Source organism: Monodon monoceros, unplaced genomic scaffold (genome assembly GCF_005190385.1).
Source record: "Monodon monoceros isolate NGI ecotype Baffin Bay Population unplaced genomic scaffold, NGI_Narwhal_1 Super_Scaffold_12, whole genome shotgun sequence".
Taxonomy (NCBI): Eukaryota; Metazoa; Chordata; class Mammalia; order Artiodactyla; family Monodontidae; genus Monodon; species Monodon monoceros.
Window position 1 is genome coordinate 169,124,376 of NW_021703768.1, and position 22,861 is coordinate 169,147,236.

Sequence of the window (22,861 nt, forward strand, 5' to 3'; positions counted from 1 at the left end):
TTTCACAATTTTTATGAAACACAAAAGACCCCGAATAGCCAAGGAAATCTTGAGAAAGAAAAACGGAGTTGGAGGAATCAGTCTCCCTGACTTCAGACTATGCTACAAAGTTACAGTAATCAAGACAGTATGGTACTGGCACAAAAACAGAAATATAGATCAATGGAACAGGATAGAAAGCCCAGAGATAAACCCACACACATATGGTCACCTTATTTTTGATAAAGGAGGCAAGAAGATACAGTGGAAAAAAACAGTCTCTTCAATAACTGGTGCTGAGAAGTCTGGACAGCTACATGTATAAGAATGAAATTAGAACATTCCCTAACACCATACACAAAAATAAACTCAAAATGGGTTAAAGACCTAAATGTAAGGCCAGACACTATAAAACTCTTAGACGAAAACATAGGTGGAACACTCCATGACATAAATCACAGCAAAATCCTTTTTGACCCACCTCCTAAAGAAATGGAAATAAAAACTAAAATAAACAAATGGTACCTAATGAAACTTAAAAGCTTTTGCACAGCAAAGGAAAACTTAAACAAGATGAAAAAAGACAGCCCTCAGAATGGGAGAAGATCCTTGCAAAGGAAACAACTGACAAAGGATTAATCTCCAAAATATACAAGCAGGTCATGCAGCTCAATATCAAAAAAAAACAAACAACCAATTCCAAACATGGGCAGAAGACCTAAACAGACATTTCTCCAAAAAAGATATACAGATTGCCAACAAACACATGAAAGAATGCTCAGCATCACTAATCATTAGAGAAATGCAAATCAAAACTACAATGAGATATCACCTCACAACGGTCAGAATGGCCATCATCAAAAAATCTGCAAACAGGGCTTCCCTGGTGGCGCAGTGGTTGAGAGTCTGCCTGCCGATGCAGGGGACACGGGTTCGCGCCCCGGTCCGGGAAGATCCCACATGCCGCGGAGCGGCTGGGCCCGTGAGCCATGGCTGCTGAGCCTGCGCGTCTGGAGCCTGTGCTCTGCAACGGGAGAGGCCACAACAGTGAGAGGCCCGCGTACCGCAAAAAAATAAAAATAAAAAAATAACAAAGTATTATATTTCACCCAACAGAAAGCACATTTTTAAGTTTTATGATGCACACTATCAGTGAAGATACAAGGAAATTGGCACTCTCAAAATCTGTAGGAGTGAATTTGCCAAGAGCTATTAAATTGCAAAACTCAAATGGTCTTTGATCCAGCAACACCACTTCTAGGAATCTGTCCTAGAGACATGTCCACACATATAAGCAAAATGGATGTTCACTTCGTCATGTTTATTATAGCAAAAGGCTAGAAAACTATACACATGTCCATTGATGAGGGAATGTTTAAATAAATTATGGTACATTCATGTGGTGGAATACTATACAACTATGGAAAAGGTGAATATAGGGATCAACTGGTCCTATCACACCATGCAGGGTAAATCAGTACAGAGACACCAAAAGGCAATTTGGCAATATTTGTTCTAATTGAAAATGTTTACATAAATGTCCCCAGCAGAAGCAGCCTGGCTTAAGCAATGGTATGCAGCACTCAGAGAGAAGGAGTCTAAGGCACATTACTGAGTGAAAAGAACAAGTGACCAAATGTGTGTGTATGTGTATTTATGTTAAACTGTAATAACTTAATCTTATGCAGGATGTTTCATTTTGTGCAAAAAAAAAAACAAACCTATTCTCATTATTGACTTTGCAATTCAAATTTAATTTTCCAAAACTTAAAAAGAAAAGAAAGGATCTTGAAGTTATATTGTCAATGTGCCTGCCTGAATGCTCTGTATATACTCTCGGTTGTAGAGAGACAAGACAGAATGAATGAGTAAGGTGAGAGAGACTGTGAACAGATAAATGTAGGGATAGACTGAACAACGTCTGGAAGGACACAGGAAACCATTGAAGGAAGGGATGGGATTGGGACGCTGGCATATGACAGAGGCTTATGTGAGGTGATGGATGTGTTAATTACCCTTATTGTAATCATTTTGCAATATATACGTATATCAAACCATCATGCTGTACACCTTAAACTTACATAATGCTATACATCAATTATATCTCAGTTAAGCTGGTGGGGGGAGTTGACGGGAGGTTTATATTCATTGTAAACCCCTCCGTGCTGTTTGGATTTTAACCAAGTGCATAATTTGGTTAAAAAGCACAAAAACATTTTTCCACCACACAGGACTGCTGTGCTGAGCAAAGCCTTGCAATTGAGGACACAACTTCCAAAATGTTTGTCCAGCCCAGTACTTCCTCGTCATCCTTCAGTCCTTGGCCCAGAATCTACCCCTGGACCCCCAGACTGCAGCTCATCCCCTCCAGTTTGCCCCTGTAGCTGCAAAGAGTTATTTCTAATACTCATATCTGACCTGACCATCCCCTGCTCAAACATCTCCCATGGCTCCCCATTGCCCTCCTACTTCAGTCATGGATCTCCCTTCAAGAAAGAACTTGCTGTACAGCTGCAAGGAGAGCTATTAGCTGATAGCCTCCAGCTATAGGGTCTCTGGGCTCTGCTGTAGCATTCAAGCCAAGTCCACGCTTTCCTGGGCAGCCCACAGCCAGTGACTGAGCACGGTGGGCCACTGCTGCCTGACCTTTTCTGCCCAATGTGACACTCCCCTAATGGCAGCATCCCTGCCCATTTTTATCTTTTATCCAATATTGGCTCACCAAAGTACTTGAACTGACACCTTTGAAAACTCTTAACATGGTGTCCAAAGCATTCCAAGAAGGGCTTCCATTACTAGCTCCAGCCTTATTGAGGGTTCCTCACACTGTATATTTCACAAGGATCCAGCCAACTTTACTTCCACCCAAACATTCCAGGCTCACTTCTGCATGCTTCCATCCCGGTCTTTGCACAAGCTATCCCCTTGGCTTTGGCACTGTCCACTACACACACCCAGAGTGGTGAATTCATATTCACTTTTTTACTAGCAAGCCTCATCTCCTTTCCTCTGTGCCCCAGCCTTGCCCATGTAGGACTCCAATGGGACTAGACACTGAGTTGGGTAAGGGCAGGCGGTGTAGACATGTTTACTGAACAAAAAGATGGATGACTTTTTTACCCCCAAAGATCTCTTTGGAATCCCTGGAATAGACTATTAAGTGGGAATTAGAGAAAAGAGCAAAAATTAAGGGAAATGAAGGTCTTTGGGGGAAGATCAAAGGCAGAAAAGCAAGAGAGGGGAAAAGAATTTCATATACTGAACATGTATTGGGTGGCATCTGTTCTACACATATTGTCAGAATACTCCAAGTAGCACTGTAGGGGAGAGATTCCCCACCCCACCCCCAATTTATAGAGGAGAAAAATGGTATTCGGATAAGGGAATTGGTTTTATTAAAGTCACATAGCAAGTTAGTGGGGCATTAATGTGAACACTCAGATCTTTGTGTCCCAAAAGACTACAAACTTTCACCTGCTATTCAGACTGGGTATCAGACCCTGCCTCTGGGCTCTGCTCCTATTCCCACTAAGCAATAATGACAGAATCAACAAAAAGATCTTTCCACTATCCCAGCTGGGGAGCAGAGACAATGAGAATGGTTCAGGAACAGACCATGAGGACCTGCACTCACCATTCAATCTCTTTAGGCTCACGGTCCCTCAGGAGCTCTCACACCTCCTGCTGGCAGCGTTCCTGGTATTCTGGGTACTTTGCAAGGTTGTACACGACCCAAGAGAGGCCACTGGCTGTGGTGTCATGGCCTGAGGGTCAGCCAGACAGGCTTGGGTCTCTGGGCTACTTCAGCACCAGAGGGTGGACAGCACCATGTTAAGCCCCCCCCCCCCCCCCCCCCCCCCCCCCCCCCCCCCCCCCCCACCCCCCCCCCGGCCCCCCCCCCCCCCGCCACCCCCCCCCACAAAGACGATGGGAAGGATGGGCAAGATGGGGTGATCCAGGGCCCAGCTGCCAAGTCCCTGGGATGAAGAGACCCCTGCCTATTCTGTAGTCCCACACTGGGACCCTCACCTTCAAACATGAAGGTGTCAGCCTCAGCTCAGGTGTCCTCATCTGACAGTTCTTTCCCATCTTCATCCTGGAGAGAAAGCAAGATCCTCCAAATCACACCAGTTCTGGGGACACCTGAGCCTAACCTGAGATAGTCCCTGAAGCTCCAGCATCCAAGCAGGATTCTTCCCTCTTCATCTCCAGAGCCCACCCCACAGGACTCCTCCCTAGTCTCCTGCCTCCTGTTTACTCCTTCCAGACAGCCTTCTACACAGTCACATCTAAAACTTCTCTCTGACCTGTCCCTCCCTTCCTCAAGCACCCTCTATGACTCCCTAGCACTCTCTGGATCAAGTCCAAGTTCTTTGACCTGACATTTGAAAACAAGGTCCAGTCTATCTCTTGAATTTAGATCCCAGAGAAGCGTACCCTGGCCAGCAGGAGCACATCAGTGAAGTCCAAAGTCTCAGCCTTAGCCTTGGCCTTGAGGAAGTCTTGGGAACCCTGACTAATGAGGGTGCAATGCCGCTCCCTGATGACAGCCTCTGTGAAGTCGTGCACCAGGTCGCAAGCCCTATGGAAGTGCTGCACATCGCGGGTGAGGTAGTACAGGAGGTCCAGGTACAGGAAGATCTACTCGGTCAATTTCATCACAAGGGCACTGAGCTCCAAGATGGCAGCAATATATTCACTGGGTTTCCTACAGGGTCAGACCAGAGAGAGCCTTAAGAAGCAGTATTGTATATCTGTGGGCCATCTGTTCTTAGAGACTGTTTCCTGATAGGAAGTCTTGGGAACCCTGATAGGAGGAAGCTCCTGGTTTCTAGGCTTCACATATTTTAAGCTGTTGCCTCCCTTCATGATCTCATACTGCAGGAGCACTTCCAGTCAGTAACCCAGGACCACATCCCATCCAGAAAAGAGAGCCCTTCAATCATGTTTCTCTCTCTGCCTCCCATCTCTGTGAACTGCCTCATGTCCTAGATCTCAGAGCAGAGCTTGGGAATCATGCTCATCTCTCCACTCTCCCACACAACATCTAGACCTGCCATTCTTTCTCAGTTTCCCCCAAATCTGCCACATTTTCTCCACCAAGCTCAAGTTTCCTCCCCTCTGTGGTCTTCTCACATCCTGTGTCTACACAACAATCAGTCTTCTCTCAAGTCAGATGTTCAAGCTCAGCTTTGACCACAACTCTCACCTGGTCAAAGACCTTCTGTGGCTTCCTGGAAACATCAGGGTAAAGTCCATATCCTCTTTGTCTGACTTCAGAATGTCCTTAAGATATAACTCTGCCCACTCCTCCAACCTCATACCCAAGGCGTCTCCTCACTGTTACACGTGTTCTGCTCATCCTAGCCTCCTGGCCTTTATCAAACAGTTCTACCTACCTGAAAGGATAGCTCCTTTGCTTTCCCTTTCCCTGTCCTTCAATGTCCAGCTCTGACCCACCTCCTCCAGGAAGGCCCTTCTGATTTCCCTGGTCAGTCCTCCCTCCCCCATCTACTCCCTTGGGTCTATGGCTCATGTTCCCAGGCCCTGGGCTGAGACTTACTCCTGGCAATTGCTGTCAAAACTGAAGACACATTTCTGCAGACTGTCCAGGGTCATGAGGCTGATGTGTTCAAACATGTCCATACGAGTGCTGCCCTCTGAAGCCAGGCACTGCCACTTGGCCTGGACAGAGAAGAGGGCAGAACTTGGCCCACTATTTCTGATATACAGTAAGTGTTAAATAATTGTTAACTACCATTATCATCTTCATCATTATCATAGTGGTGGACAATTGCAAAAATGTCCCCATTTCTTTATCCCTCCCTCTACCCTCACTCTTTGCAGTGAGATTTTTCAGCTCTTCCATTAGGAGGTGGAACCTGTTTCTCTTGAATCTGAGCTGAGCTGGGACTTGCTTTGGTCAACAGGAGGTGGAAACTACCATGTGCTAGTTCTGAGACCAGGCTTCAAGAGGTACTGCATGTTTCTGCTCATTCTCTTGGAGCCCAGCCTCCACCATGCAGTCAAGCCCAGCCTAGCCTACTGGAAGATGAGAGACAAATACAGGAGTCCATTGTCCCACCAAGACCATCCTAAACCAGCTGACAGCTAGCCGAGCCCCAGACATGTGCCAAAGCTGAACCTGGATCAGCAGAGCTGTCTTCGGAACCTACCCATGATCACGAACACATGAATAATTCCAGCTAGGGTGAGAAGAATGACTCAACTGACCCATCATCTCATGAACAATAATAAACACTAATTCTTTCGAGTCCATGGGTTTTAAGGTGGTACCTAATGCAGAAAGAACTACTATGCAATCTTCATCATTTCTGTCCTGAATTTACAGAGCTTCCATGAAGCAGACTAGAAACTAAAGCCTTCTGAGCACCTACTATGTGCCAGGAACACGATTGCACTACATCATCTTGATCACTCTTTAAGAAGGGATTATTATCCCGATTTTACAGATGAGGAAACTGAGGCTTGGAGAGGAAAATCAGTGACCCCCAAAGCCATCCAGCAGAGCCAGGATTCCAGACCATATGTGTGTAAGCCCACTCCCCTTTTCCTAAGGCTCCAGCTGGGACCCGGAGTTCAAGAAACTCACATGCATGATGTCTGTACTCTTGGTGAAAATCTTCATATACGGCTTCAAAATCTCGAAGTGGAAGGCAGGTGTCAGCAGGCATCGATGGTGGCTCCACTTTTCACCAGCACTCAGCAGGAGCTTATCCCCTAGCAGAGGCAGCCATGAGGAGTGAGCAAGGGTGACACCTTCCCCTGGGCCCTCAAGGTTGTCCTCACCCCCTTCACTCACAGTTACTCACCCAGCCAGGGACTCAGGAAGATGTAGAAAAACATATCCTTGGGTATGATGGTGGCTGACATGAGAGATAGAACATGGAGGGGGGAGGGAAGGACTTTTGGTGGGGTCTGGAGGCTCCCAGGGAGGGGTCTACATTTCTCCTCCAAGCCCAGTATAGCTTGGAATGGGACAATGAACAGAGGAACAGGGAGGAAGGGGGAGGTGGGGGGGACCAGACAAGGTCTACTCTGTAGCACAGAGTAGAGCAAAGGCAGACCCCAAAGACACAACCCTATATGCTTAAACACACCCCAACATGACACAACATGTCCCAGCATGCCTTGACATGGCTCCTACATGTCTAACATGTGCTAAACACCCAAGCACAGCCCAGTGCTCTACAAAATGCCTTTACAGGGACCAAGGACACCACGCTTGCCCCAGCACTCTCTGACATCTCCTGGAACATCCAGCATGGTAGACCAAGAGTGTTGAGTTTCCACCATTCAAAACTGAAAAAGTCTTTGGCAACCAGAGAGAGCCAGGGACCTGCCTAGAGTTACCCAGCAGGTCTCTGTCGATACTGCCCATTCCCCTGCTCAACCTGGTCTGTCCAGGAGTGGGAAGGGCTGGGAGCAGGGGCAGGGGAGAAGCTGGGGTGGGGGATCCTGGGAGAGATACCTGTAGTCTGGAGCAGGGGGGCAGTGAAGTTAGGGTGGACAAGCCACAGGATGGAATAGAAAGGCCCCATCCACCAAAGGTGGACCTCGCGGAAGTAGTGGCCCAGATCTTCCACCAGCCGCATGCCCTCCTCATTGCTCGTCACCTGGGAATGGATGGGAATAAGGCCAGGCCTGGCAGGGGGCCTCAGAAGCTACAACTTCTCACTACATCCCCCTACCCACCACACCCACTCACCCCCTTCTCCCCTTCTACCTGGATTATTGATCTATACTTCTCTCCATCTCACTAAGTCAGCTTCTCTCTGTTGGCTTCTCTTTTTTTTTTTTCATGTCTCTCTATGTACCTCTCTCTGTCCCCTTACTCTCTTCATCCCTGTGTTTTGACAGAAAGAGAGAGAGGAGGGATGGTGGAGAGAGAGAAAGAGGGTGGGGGAAAGAGGTGGGGAGAGATAATGGATGGATGGATAATCGATAGATAGATGATAGATAGATAATAGATGAATGGATGGACGGTAGAGAAATGATTAGATGATGGGTGGATAGATGGATGGATAGAAAGATGGATGGATGAATAGATGGAAAATGTATAGATAGATGATAAATAGATAGACAGATGATAGATAGATAGATAGATGTGTTTGTATCTGTGTATATGTATGTTTCTTTTGCTCCATTTATGTATCTCTCTCTGTGTCCTTCTCTCTGTCTCTCTCCCTCACTCTTTCTCTGTATCTCTCTCTTTCTCTGCCCCTATTTCTCTGTCCATCTCTCCAACTCCCCATCTCTGTTTCTCATCACCTCTACACCTTCCATGGCTCCCCACCACTCTCAGAATCAATCCCCTGTCCCTACCTGGTCTTGAAGTCCTGCTCTCCCTACTCTCCTCTCCACCTTTTCTCTGCCTCTCACCTGCATCACTCTAGCTGCACTGAACTCCTCCCCATTGCTCAAAAGCCAAGTGTTCACTCTTTCACCTCCAGGCATTTGAGTGAGCTAGTCCTATCCAGAGAATACACTTTCTCTTCTTCCCTTAAAAAATGCCTATTAATTATTCCAGACCCACTTCCAACAACTCTTCCTCCAAGAAACTTTCCAGCGTGCCCAAACAGCAGATGCCTTGCTTCCCCTCTGGGCTCTCCCAGCCCCTGTCTCTCCCTCAGACCCACCCTGACCACACAGGATTAGTGGTATCTCTAATCCTGTATGCCCAAGGTTGGAGGTTCCTCCATGGCAAAGCCTGGGGCTGATTCTCCCCAAGAATCCCCAAGCAATGTCCAGAACACCAGAATGGGGTTGGCAAATAAATGAAAGAAAGAAAACGATGACCAAGGGTGCCCAAGAGCAGGGGGAGTGCTGGGACGTGCAGGGGCTTCCCAGAAACTTGGCAGGGAGGGGCTCACAGCCCTCGGATGCTTCCACAGCACTCAGTACCATGTGTTCCAGGCGGGCATCTGTGGTGCTGGTAACAGACCAGGCAATGTCAGGGTGGCAGAAAACGATAAGGAAGATGATGGGGCCCAGTCAGATCATAAGTCCCTGGGGGCAGGTGGCCATCAGCTGAGTTAAGTCCCTCAAGCCCTACTCCACTGGGGGGACCTGCAAGCAAGGCAAGGGCCATCACTCTCCAGAAGGACCCTCTGCAGTGGACAGTGTGTGGGATTCTGCGCAGATGGAGGGAATCTCCGCTTGTTCTCGCTCCTTCACTCTGGGGGAGGGTACTGGAGCCTCTTCAAGTCCCAATGATGTATCCCAGGGCACAGGGAGAAGACACGCTTTCTGCCCACAGGGAGGATGACTTTAGCTCGAGAAAATGGAGTTTTCTCATCTTGGGAGTGGTTCCAGCCCCAGGGGCGGCCACAGGAGGTGATCCCCATGGAAAAGGTTTGTGGGTAGCCAGGTAGCCTCAGGACTTGTTCCTGGGTTTTGGTCCCACATCCTTTCATGTTCTGGCCCATCCGCATAGCCTTCGGTTCTCTACATGGTAAAGGGTCTACAGTCCTGGGACCTTCCAGCCCTGGCAGACCCCAAGGGACACACGTGAACTCTGCCCATCAATCAGGACAGTCCCTCTCACCTATGAGCCCCTTCTGTTGGTGAGGCTTTGTGCATAGTGCATCCTGTCTACCTACCTATCTATCTATCTATCTATCTATCTATCTATCTAGCACATCCTGTCTATCTATCCATTTCTCATAGTACTACATCCTAGCTATCTATCTATCTCTCCTGAACCCGTGGACACTCCCATAAGTCATGTCAATTACAAATGAAGCTGAGGCCATATCCCCCAAAAGGGGAAGAAGGGAGGGTTGGTTTCTGGTGAGGCATCCTTTCCCGTCCTTCAGGACACCCCATCCAAGCCCCCGGGCGTTCCAGGTAGGTGAACATAAGTCTTTTTCACCTTTGTACCCTGCTCCCTCCTCCCTGAGGACCCTGAGGCACTTGATGAGATCAGTCCAAAGAGAGAGAGGGACTCAGCCAAGGTCACACAGGAAGAGAGATTGTAGGAGAGAAGAGCGATTGAGACCAACCTCTACAGTCAAGCCCTTGGAGGGAGAATCAGAACTGTGGTAACTTTGTAACATTCCCGCTGCCTCCAGGGCTCTCTGAGAACATCCCAAGACCCATGATCTCAGGCAAACTTTACGATGAGCTTGGGACATACCGTTCTGTGATGAGCTGGTCTGGGGGAGGAGAGGAGAGGAGCTGGACGCTCGTGCCTTTGGCCTTGGATAACAAAGGGAAGTGACGGCAAGTTACCCAGGCCTCCACCACAACATTATCAAACATTTGTTAAATGCCTTCTGTATGTCAGCCCCTGGGCTGGGTCACTGTAGATATCGTGTCTGTCCCCAGAACTACCATCTAGTGGGAGAGATGGATAATAAACAAATAATTGAACAATTAACTATTTAAGCATGAGCAGGGCTAAGCCATAGGCCAGGGTCTGGGGGCGGTGGGGGTCAAGGGAGGCTTAGAGAAGGTAATTATATTTGAGCCGAAAATGGATAAGGAGGAATCCACTGGGTAACCGCAGGAAGGAAAGTGCTTCCAGGCAAAAGAGAAACACAAGCAAAAGCCCTGCGGTGGGAAGGGCTTGGTTCATTGAGGAGATAAAACAGGAGCTCAGAGTGACCATGACATGCACAAGGCTGAAGAGGACAGCCGGGATGATCCAGAAAACATTTAGTCTTTATCTTCAGAGCAATAGGGAGTCAGTGAACAGTTTTCAGCCAAAAAGTGGCATGATCTAAACTGAATTTCAGAAAAATCTCTCCAGGGCTAAAGAGAGAGTGGATAAGAGGGTACAACAGTGGCAATGAAGAGACCAGAGAGTAGGCTGGGAGAGGCTTCCTGGAGAAAGATGATGGTGGATGGGGCCATGGGTGACAGAAGATGCAGAGAGGTGACATTGAGGAGAGATTTGGGGGGCAGCACATTAGGACCAGATGCATGGGTGAGAGGAACAGGCAGGCTCAGGGGCCACAAAGTATGGGATGTGGGCGACTGGAAGGATGGACTAGACTGAGGGCAGGGGCAGGGTTGGGGAGGGAGACATGAGTTCAGATTCTGACCAAGGAATGAAGTGTTTATAAGACCCCCCCACATGAGGAGAGGAGGAAGGAGCTGGATGCATAACCTTGGGCTCAGGAGAGAAGTGAACTTGGAATTCACTTATGGAGGGAACTGATGGTCCACTTAGGAGTTGGAGCTCTGGGTAAGGAGATGGCCTCAGGATAGAGAGAAGAAGGAGAAGGGGTTAGGATGCTGGGGCTTTCCCACATGCAAAGGTGGAGCAAAGGAGCAGCCGAGAGGAAAAGGAAGTTCCAGGAGGAAAGGGTGGTCCACAAGCTCAGAGAGCTGCTGGGAGGTGGATGAGATGGGGCCCAACAGAGTCCATGGGATTTGGAGACCTAGAAGTCACAGCCATCATGCAGGAGCATGATGGAGATGGGGACCGGACTGGAGCAGGTAGAGCAAGCAGAGAAAGGGAGGCAATGAGTAAAAGCATCTCTGTGCACAAGGAGACAGCAGCTCAAGCAGACCAGAGGTTTTGTGCAGAATGAAGTCCATTGGAAATAGGCAGGTGGGGATGTACATGTCACCCCTCTGACCTGTTTTGTGACCTTCTCTAGTATCACCGTGGATAAGAGATCAGAGGACGTGAAGGGTTGAGCTCACACAAGGCAAAGCTTTTCCAAAGAGCCATGAAGGAAGGCCCAGTTGGCAAGAGACTTCAGCCCATGTGCAAAGGAAGAGAAACTAAGCTAGATGTATCCAAGGAAGTAGGATGGAAAGGAAGCCATTAAACTGGGGTGTAGAGGGGATTGGACATCCTGGCAGGGTCTAGGACAGGAGAGGAGGAAAAAAAAGAAGATGGAAGGAAGAGGGGTTGTGGTCAGAGAATGTAGCCCTCAGATCAATGGCTTTGGAGGTGGCGCCTTTATGGGTGATGACAAAATCTTAAGTGTGATTGTGGATTGTGGCAAAAAGGAGGCTGATGCAGCACAGAGGAAGGGCCTCTGGGGCTGAGGTTAAGAAAGTGGGCCAGAAGCCTCCACCCAGGAATTTTGGCCATTAGGGCAGAGTGATTCCTTCTGAAAGGGGGAGCGGTTCACCTTTATCCAAACTGGGCAGTGGGGCTCACTGATATGTCTTGGGCGTGGAAGGCAAGATAGAAAAAATGAAGGTGCCTGAGGAAGGGGAGGAGAGACTGCCCACACATCTCCTCCAACCCAGCTGTGCCCCCATGCGGGGAAGATGGGGTGGAGGTCTTAGTTAATTCTTGTGGGGAAGCAGAAGCCCACAGAGGGGCAGACACTGGCCTGAGGCCAACAGAGATGTGCCAGCCAGGGAACAGACCTCAGACAGTGGCCCTGAGGAGGCCTCAAGATGAGCAGCGGGGACTGTGAGGCCACCAGGGGACCCAGCTCTCTGCAGCCCATGCAGGGATCCCCTCAGATGTGCACTAATGTGGGGAAGACAGGCGGGAACATGACCCAGAACAGGCTTGGGGTGAGGAAAGGTAAGAACATTGGGCATAGAGCGAACAGAGAGGACAGGATTGGACCCAGTGGGGGGGTGAGGCAAGAGGTCTCCCTCACTTCTCTACCACCCTAGACCCCAGCCCAATCCCAGACCCCCAGGTCCCTGAGCCCCATTCCTGAACCCTCAGGAAATCCATCCACTCTGATCCCCCAGACCGTCCTGCTATCCACACTCACCAGGCCCAGGTGACCCCAAAACCAGTTCCGTTTTGGGGGCTGCGGGAAACATTGGGGGCGGCGAGAATTGCTGTAGCAGGTGTAGGTCAAGGCCAGGTTGCAGGCCAGGAGCCTGGAGGCCCCGACCAGCAGCAGGAGTAGCCACGGGGAGGCTGCCAAGGACCCGAGTCCCAGCCAGGACAGGCTCAGCTGCAGCATCCTGTGGGGCAGACGCGGTGGAGGGTGAGCTCCTGAGGATGAAGGAACGGGGGCCGATGATGGTGAGCTGTGAGGCAGAGACAAATAGAGGGACAGGAGCAAGGGAGAGAGGGGCAGGGATGCTGAGTGCTGGGGACAGGGCAAGAAGGGCTCAGAGAAGGCAGACAAGGTCTGGGAGAGGGGAGGGAGACCCAGAGGGGGAGGGAGGGGAGGGGGAGAGGGAGAGAAGAGAAAGAAAGAACAAAAGGAAGAAAGAAAGAAAGGAGGAAAGAAAGAAAGGAAGGAAGAGACGAATGAAGAAATGCCCAAACTGAATCAGTGGTGAATCAATGGAAGGTGGTCAGGGGCTCCAGTTACGAGGAAACCATCATCCCTGGGGCCGGCTCTCTCCCGGGAGCCACCCTGTCTAGGGTAGCATACACTTCCTGCCCCAGGCCAGAATCCTCAGCCCCGCCAACACTAGCCTGGCACCTTCTGTCAGAGCAGCTTGTCCATCACAACTTCTTCTGCCCTCCTCCTGGGAGGCCTTTTCCCTGGTCCGACCTCTGAACTGAGGGAGGCTGGGCTTGGCCGAGTCAGCCAATCCCTGCACGCCTGGCTGCATCCTCCTCGCCTGGCGTCTGCCCAAGACTTAAAACCCGAGGCTGCAGGCCAGAGAGGAACCAGCTCAGGGTCACACGGCGCAGACACTGCACTCTCAGGACTCAGCACCTCCCACATGGGTTTGTTCGGGGATGGGCAAAGGTGACCCTGAGCCCCCAAGTTTACAGCCAGCCCTGCCCTTCCAAGGCCAGGGTGCGACAAGTAAAATCATGAATGTTCAGGTGCCAGGTGAGCAGGGCCTTGCCCAGTCTTGTCCCCAAACATCTCCAGGGCTCCTCTCCATGCGTGGGCCGGGAAGACGTCATGCACCATCTCTCAGCACAGAACTGGGAAGTTCAGAGGCGTGAAGCCTCTGCCCTCCGGGGCACACAGCCTGGAAGGTGTTCAAGTCCTTCCTCCAAGCAGCCCAGGGCCTAGGTCGAGACATGACTGCTGAAGCAGGAAGAGAGAAACCAGCCTGGCTGGGGATTACCTGCATCAGATTCAGGGGATAAAGGGTCCCATCAGAAGAGGGCAACTGGAGGCACGAGGGGTAAGGCTGCAAGGGGCCAAGAGAGAGAACAGGGTCCATACAGGGGAGGGCAGAGCTGGGAGATCCTGAGTGAGCATCCTCACTGTGACTGTGGGCTGTGCCGACCCTCTCCGGGCTCAGCCTTCCCACCTGGGAAATGGGATGGCAGCATTAAAGGGAACACATCACATCCAGATCGTGCTCCCAAATTTCCCTGTAAAGTGGTCTCAGCCCCCATGAGGTCTCCTCATGGTCAGGCTCCAAGATGAGGGTGAGTTTGAAGGATGGAGCTGCTGAATGAGAGGATTTGGACAGACAGTCTTCCTGCAACAAATACAATGTTGGGGAAAATGCCCAAATGTCACCACCACCACCACCACCACCACCACCACCCCACATTCCCTCCAGGCCTACCCAATCTGGCTTCAGGTGGCTAATCCTGGGGCCCTCAGCAAGTTTGGGTGCGCTGCCCTAGATTCTTTCCCTCCTCTGCTGAGTTGGATCCACCTGCTGACAGGTCCATCCAGAGAAGAGCCAGGGGCAGGGCTAGGTAGGTGAGAGGCAGCAGGGCTAGTCAGATAGAGGTCGGGAGAAGCAGAGGGAAAGAAGAAGAAACAGAGGTCCAGAGAGGTGCAATAACTCCCTCCAGCCACACGGAGAAGTAATTCAACAAGACAACACTAGTGAAAGTGAATCCTGGCATATGATGGGCGCTCATTAACTGTTTAGGGAAGAAAGGGACCTTTATAGCCATGAACACTAAGAACTGGCTCCTCAAAATGTGGTCCTCAGACCAGCAGCATTGGTTTTACCAGCAGCATCTAGGAGATGCAGAACTTCGGGCTCCAACCCGCAAAGGTGATGGCTGCAATTTTCTGCCGTTGTCCCCAATAAGAGGAGGAGTTTATTTCTCTTCTCCTTGAATCTCGACTGGCCTGTTACTGCTTAACTAACATTGTGTGGTCAGGTGGTGCCATGCTAGTTATGGGCCTCGAGGAGGACTGGTAGCTTAAGTTTACATTTGCTCTTCAAACACTTCCCCTTGGAACCCAGTCGCCATGTGATAAGGAAGCCCAAGCCCCATGGAAAAGCTCTGATCAACAGCCCCAGCTGATCTCTCAGCCAACAGCTAGTGTCAATTGCCACCCACGTGAGGGAGCCACCTGGATGGTCCAGCACAGCTGAGCCTCCAGATGACCACAGCCCTGGGTGACATCACATGGTACAAAAGAACCATCCATCTGAGCTCAGTCGACATGCAGAATCATAAGAGAAAATAGTTACTGTTTTAAGTCACTAAGTTTTGGGGGCTGTTCATTACAAAGTGACAGATCATTGCTGCAGGATTATACCTCCGAATCAGATTTTATGTTTTAACCAGATCCCAGAGATTCTTGTGCTTGTTAAAGTTTGAGAGTCACTGCTTTAAGAGACCTGAGTCAGGCTCTGCAAGGTATCTTAGGAAAATTTACCCTGTCTGTTCCCTCAGTCTTTTCATTTGTAAAATGAGGAGAAAAATCTGTACTTGCCAGGTCTGTGTGGCTATGTGTTTATTGAGCATCTACTATGTTCCAGGCACAATTCTAGATGCTAGGATGCAGCAGTAAGCACAGCAGACATCGTCTCTTCTGTCAAGGGGATCCTCTAAGGGAGAGAAGGGCGATGATCAGATAAATGATCAAGAATGTACCAGACAGTGACAGGGACATGAGGGCTTCCAGGAGGAGGTGACCTTTGAGAGGGACCCAACTGAAGAGGGGGAGTGGACAGTGTGGTTGAAAGGGCCCCATGGTCACAGGGTGAAGTGCCCAGAAGTAGGCACAAGCAAGCCTGTCCTTGTTCTTTCAACACCCACACTGTGTCTGCAGTTGCTGAGTCCTTGGGAGAAACAGCTAAGGTGACAAAATTTGGTCCAACATTCAATCCAGAAGCAGGTGTTGAAGATTCCTTCATCATGGCCAAGAACTCAAAACCCAGCAGGCCCCTGGGGCCACCGGAGGGCAGGATCCATCACCCGGGTCTCCCAGCTTTCTGGATCAGATGGTAGAAGGGTAAAGGGAGACAGCATGGGGGGCGGGAAGCCTCAGGTGGGGACACTCTGTTCTGTGCCTGAGGAGGCTGGACTGTCCCCAATGGTTTCTCATCAAACAAGGAACATCTCAGATGCCAAATCACACAAGCCTGGCTTATGGAATGTCCCCCAGCCAGTGTTGGAAGGAGGGGAGCCACTCACCCCCTGTCCCTTCTCCAGGGGTTGTTCTACCCCCATCCACAGCCAGGCAGTGGGCAAAGCTGTGCCAGATTGGCGGAGGCGGTCACTGTGAGTCACCAGACTTGGGCACAGCCCACCACCCCTCTGAACCTCACTCTTCACATCCGTAAAATGGGCTGATAAAACCTCACATCGGGGCTTCCCTGGCAGTCCAGTGATTAAGAGTCCATACTCCCACTGCAGGGGGCACAGTTTCAATCCCTGGTTGGGGAACTAAGATCCTGCATGCCATGCAGCGTGGCCAAAAGAATAAATATATAAATAACCTCACAGAGAGTTGCAAGAGTCTTACCAGACACAGGCAGAGAGAGTAGGGGAAAGTACCTTTCAGAATGGTATGTGAGTGAAGGTTCAATTATAAACAAAACTTGTAAACGTGTATGTGTGCACATGTTTGTATATGCATTGAAAAAATCCAGTAGAATCCACACAACACAGTGGAATTGGAGGAAGTAGAATTGGAGTCTCTAATGCACTTTTCATCCACACTGAGCTGCTATAATTTCTATCACTAAAACACAATTTTAAAAAGAAATAAGGATTTGGCACAGTGAGGGGCACATAGCTGGCACACAAAACAGATGAGCCGTTCTTATTTGGCGTCACCATAAAGACACACCTCCCAGGAATCAGCCTGGAGTCTCTCTGGAAGAAGCATGCAGGCTGCCTGATGGCTGGATGTTCACCTTTCCTTCCTCAGCTGTTGGGAAGGAACAAGTTCTGGATCCAGCAGAACTGAGTTCAAATCCAAGTGCTGCCACTCACTAGCTATGTGACCTTGGGCAAGTCAATTGCCCTCTCTAAGCCTCATGTCCTCCTCTGTAAATGGAGAAGTGGATTTATACCTCCCAGGTAGTTCATTCCTCAACAACAAAACTGTACTTGACCAACTACTCTGTACCAGGCACACTGCTAGAACTCAGGACATGGGATAAACAAGATAGACAAGGTCTCTGGATTGTTGTGCTCATGTCTGATGAGGGAAGCCAAAAGGAAATAAGACCAAGTCAGATGGTGGTAGTAATGAAGGAAACTAACAGAGTGAGACATGCTAGAAAGTGACCAAGGAGGCTGCTCTGGACGGGGCAATCTGGGAGGCCCTCCCTGAGGAGGTTACCTTTGAGCAGAAACCTGAATGACATGGAAAAGTGGGTCATCAATAAAGACCGTCCCCTGAAGCCATGCCAGGACTGTAAAGACCCAGCACAGGGTGGGGCACACACGTTCGTTCTTAAACATGTTCATTCTTACTTCTGTCCTTAAATGTGCTGAGATAATCAGGGCTGATGGGGGCAGCAGGAATCAGCCATACTGGAGACCCATAGTGGCTGATGAAATCTGACCCAACTCTCAGCCCCAAAGCAGGTTTGAGATCAACAACATACAGACCCCTGAGGCCACACTGAAGGCAGGAGCAGCTGGCAGAGTTGCCAGATTCCTGGCCCAGGTGGCAGAAGATCAAACAAACTGGTTTGGGAGCCAGAAAGCCTGGAGGAAAACTTAGGAAAAGTACAGAGGACACACACAGCTAGGAAAAACCACTAGGGTGTATTATTGTAGGCAATGTAGTCATTAATAGTCTCCTTCCTCCCCTTCCTCCTCCTCATCTTCATACTCCTCTGCCCCCCTCTGTTTATTGGGTGATGATTGTTCACAAAAACTAGCCTGACCACCAAGGACCACCCCAAGCCACAGTAGGGAGGCTTGGAGAACGGACCATGGGGAAGTATACTGCTATAAAAAAAAAGCCCATTTAGGGCTTCCCTGGTGGCGCAGTGGTTGAGAGTCCGCCTGCCGATGCAGGGGACACGGGTTCGTGCCCCGGTCCGGGAGGATCCCACATGCCGCAGAGCGGCTGGGCCCGTGAGCCATGGCCGCTGAGCCTGCGCGTCCGGAGCCTGTGTTCCGCAACGGGAGAGGCCGCAACAGCGAGAAAAAAGACCATTTGTCCCCCTCTCCTCCCCAAGTGGTAGATTAAAGATAGCAGCAAACTGTTTGCTGCCCCTCACCTTAAGAGACTGTGGTGATTATTTTTTTTGTGTGTCAACTAGGCTAGACTATAGTACCCAGTTATTTAGTTAAACACTTACCTAGGTGTTGCTGAGAAAGTGTTTTGTAGATATAGTTAACATCTACAGTCAGTTGATTTTAAGTAAAGGAGTAAATTATACTCCTTTACTTAAATGTAAATTGGCCTAATGCAATCAGTTTGAAGGCCTTAGGAGCAAAAATTGAGGTCTCCCAGAGAAGAAATTCTGCCTCAAGACTGCAGCATGAACTCCTGCCTGAGTTTCAAGCTGTCCTACAGGTTTCAGACTTGACAGCCCTCCCAGAATTGCATGAGCCAATCCTTAAAATAAATATCTGTATTATATATCTTAAGATAAATATATAAATCTCAAGACATAAATTTACAGATAAGATTTATATCATATAGAAATCTTAAGATAAATATATATGTATAAACAGAGGATAGATAGATGATAGATGTAAATAGATATAGATAGATAGATAGATAGGTAGATAGATAGATAGATAGATAGATGATAGATAGATGCTGTTCATTCTGTTTCTCTGAAGAAGCCAGACTGATACAGCGGTAAAGTCTAATTCCCCTCTCCTTGAACCTGAGCTGTCCTCAGTGACTTTGGGGACTTGGGAGTCTAGATCATAAGAAGCCTTGCAGCTTCCTTGAAGTCCTCTTGGAATACACCCTCTTGGACCCAGCTACCATGTTAAGAGGAAACCCAAGCCACCCCACTGGAGAGGCCCTACGCTGAGAGGAACTGAGGCCCCCAGCCAATAGCCATTACCAAATTGCCATCTTGGAAGTGGATCTTCAGCTGCTCCAGTGGAGCCCTATCCAAATTATAAGTTTGTAAGCAAACTAAAGTTTGTCATCTTAAACTACTAAACTTTCTGGGAGTTCATTATACAATAAAAGTTCACAAACAGATATATTTCCCAATATATTTGGAGTCCTCAAAAAATATTTATGTGTGCATAATGTTTGTACATACATCGAAAATGCTCATATACACAATTTTTTAAAACTAAAAAAACATTACACCAAACTGCTGGGCTGGGGGTTGGGGAGCAGAAGCTGAGTGGAAATTTTTCCCAGGTAATATTTGGAGAGAGAGAGAGAGGAGATAAATAATAAAGTGCTTACAACAGCATTCCCTGACACAAGGTCAGCACCAAGCCTGGTGCTTGCCATTATTTCTCTTATTTTATGACAGAATGAGGACATGGGCACCAGGCATGAGCTTTGGGTCCCTCTGGTGCACACATCAGGGACCTTACTGGCTGTTTACAAGCCCCACCCCGTTCATTCCCACAGCCCTTAGCAAGGAGAAGGCTCCCAGGAGGGGAGAAAGCACCGGGTTTGAGGTCAGAAAGCCCAGTCAAAGCCCACCTTTGCCCACTCTCCAGCTGTGTGACCTTGGACAAGCAACTAGCCCTCTCTGAGCCTCATCTCCTTCTTGGTAAAAAGGGCATAAGACTAGGCCTATAGGAATTAGAGAAGTGAACCCATGTATGTGTCTTAGTTTGGGTTCCTTGGAAGTAAACTCTGATGCAAAGATTTGAGTGATAATACTTTATTTGGAGGTGTCCCTGAGAAAAGAAATTAACTGTAAATTGTTTCCTTGGGAGGTGATTCCAGGAAATGCTAGTAAGATAGTGGGGAAATGAGACAGAAAAGGGAAGGCAGCAGGTAAAGGGTGTTTTATCAAGGAAGTTCCCACTGTGGGCACCTGGGGCTCAGTCCCTCTGGGAGATAGCAGAGAACATGCACCCACCAGTCCTCCATCAGGGCTGCTTCCAAGGGCATTATTTCTCCAGAATGTCCTGCCTGCTGCAAGCAGAAGGGAGGGAGGTTTGGACAGCAGCTCCTGCGATGAACACAGCCTGATGTGGACAGTGACAGTCATTTGGTGAGTGAGATTCTCCTCTCCTCTCTTCCCAACACACCCATCCACACACAGCCACACACACATGCACACACCGACGCATGCACACACAATCTCACACACAGCACACATATACTCACACAATCACGCACATTTTGACTCTTACACACATACACACACTCACATACTTGCACACACATGCATGCTCACATATTCACCCAAATGCACCCCAACATACCAAGTCACACAAGACTGAGCGTGCACACACGCTCACACACACACGCCGAACTAGTGGAGACCAGATGCCTTAGAGCCTGTTGTTCCCGGGCCCTCCTCCCCTCCTCCCCTCCTCCCTGTCTCTTTCATTCACCATCACAGCCTTTAGCGGAAAGTCAATCTACATTACAAGCATGATGATCCTGTAAAATCCACATGACAGGGGAGAACGGAGGTGCAGAGAGGAGCAGTCACGTGCCGAGCCCACGGCTAATAAGGTGCAGAGCCGGGGTTTGAACCCACATGTGTCGCCTCCCAAGGCAGAGTTATTTTTGATGGTGTCTGACGGAGTTGCAAGGGAAGGTGGGGTGGGGAGAGGCCGGTACAATGTTTAGGGAATGACGCGCGCTTGGAGACCCTGAGTCCGGACGAAGATGTGGAAGAGGCAGCATCGGCAAGAGCCGGGTGACTCCTGTAAGGCCAGGGATCGCACGTTTCCCACTCAGTCCGCGAGCAGCTTCGGACAGGGGATTCCGGCCGACGATCCCACCACGCGCCACCTGGGGGCGCCCCAGGATCAGCATCCTAGGTTTGTCTTCTCTCCTCCACGCCCCCCCCAACCCTACCCCATCCCTGCGGACACCCTCTTCTGGGCAAAGAGGGGCTAGGGACCCAGCCAGGACGAGGAGCCCGAGAGATGGGGTAGGAAAGAACTCAGGGCCCCCTCTGAGGTCCCAAGGATATCGCTGTAGGACCTTAGGTGAGTCATTTCACTGTGGGGAACTCAGTTTCCCCCTCTGTTAAATGAGATAGTGACAGTACCCATTTCATGATAAGAGTTCCCTTGAGAATTAAATGAGAATATCTGGGAAGGGCACACAGGAAGCATTCAATCGATTCATATCTCATTATTAACTCTGGAGACCCCTGGGGCTTGGTCCTTAAACCCCTCCTCTGTATACACACACACACACACACACACACACACACACACACACACACACCAGATGATCTCACCCAGTCTTGAGGCTTTTAAAACAACATGTAAACACTGAGCCTCCCCAGATGTACATCACCAGCCCTGAACTCTCTCCCAAGTTCAGGACCCATCTATCCAACCGCCAGCCTGACATCTCCAGCTCCTCCTGGCTCAAACTAACAGGCTGATCTCACCCCCACCTCACTCCCCCCACCCACCAAAAAAAAAACAAAACACCACTTACTCCATTTGGGATTCTCCATCTCAATTGATAGTGTTTCCATCTTTCCAGGTGCTCAGACCCAAACATGGGGTCCTCCCATCCTCCCAAACCCCACATTCCAACCATCTGCAGGCCTGCCAGCACTACCTTCATGAAACAATCATTTCTCATCATAATCCAACCGCCCCTTTGCACCTCTACAGCTCCCAGCTTGGGTAGAGCCACCATCATGTCACATCACCCCCCCACCAATCTGATCTCCCTCATCCCATCCTTGCCACAGTCTCTATTCAATGTAGCAACCCAAGACTGTAAGGCAAATCTTGTCCCTCCTTTGCTCAGAACCCTCCATGGCTCCCCACTTCTGTCACAATAAAACTCAAAATCCTTTCAATGACCTCCAAGCCTGTGTGAACTTATTTGCTTATTTATCATTTGTCATCTGTTTCCCCCTCTAGAATGTCAATGATGCAAGGATTCAAACACTGCCTGGCTCACAGCAGATGCTCAAAAAATATTTGATGAATTAATATGATTATTATATGAGTATTGTCATTGGCCCACCTTCTATAGCACCATATCAGGCACTACTCCTCCAGCCAAAGACTTGGCAATCACCCTTACCTCCTCCCTCCCCTCAGCCCTCATGGCTAGATAGTCACCCATCCTCTCCCCCCAAACTCAGCCTCTCTCTTCCCTGAGTTTCCAGCCCCCTGTACACCCTTTCCCAGCCGCCTCCCTGACAGCCCAGATCTGACCATAACCTCTCCTGCCCCTGCTCACACACACTCTATAGCTCCCTATTACCCTCTGCATAAAGCCTGAACTGTGATGCGGCCCACAGTTCTTGTGCTGTTGGGCCCTGCGCACCATTTCCACTCTGCCCCCACTCCCCAGATCCAGCCACCCTGGCCCCTTGTGAGTTCCACAAGCATACCACACTCTCTCCCACCTCAGGACATTTGCAGATGCTGTTCCTGCTGCCTGGAATGCTCTTTTCTCTCTTGTCACCACTCAACTTTTACTCCAACTTCAGCATCAGAGTAGTTTTCCTTGAGCCACCCTCCACCCCCAGTATGCTTGTGCAGCACCAAGGCCTCTCTTGTCACAGGTCGCAAATAATTTTACCCATGGAATTATTTGTCCAACGTATGCCCCCCCCATCCTCCTGAGGGCAGGAATTTGCCTGGTGGTGTGCTCCTGGCCCAGTGCCAGCAGACACTTACTATGCAGTATGTTGAAATAAA

The 22,861-nt window shown here is 49.5% G+C and overlaps 1 protein-coding gene across 1 annotated transcript; it reads right to left on the bottom strand.

Moving 5' to 3' along the window:
- Positions 1-3,609: 3,609 nt before the first annotated feature.
- Positions 3,610-13,085, bottom strand: LOC114892387 (docosahexaenoic acid omega-hydroxylase CYP4F3-like). The gene is given in 8 exon segments (XM_029217236.1): positions 3,610-3,743; positions 4,009-4,075; positions 4,417-4,687; positions 5,543-5,664; positions 6,593-6,720; positions 6,813-6,866; positions 7,472-7,616; positions 12,699-13,085. Coding segments are annotated over 8 exon segments (1,119 nt in total). The 5' UTR covers positions 12,897-13,085.
- Between the last annotated feature and the right edge of the window lie 9,776 nt (positions 13,086-22,861).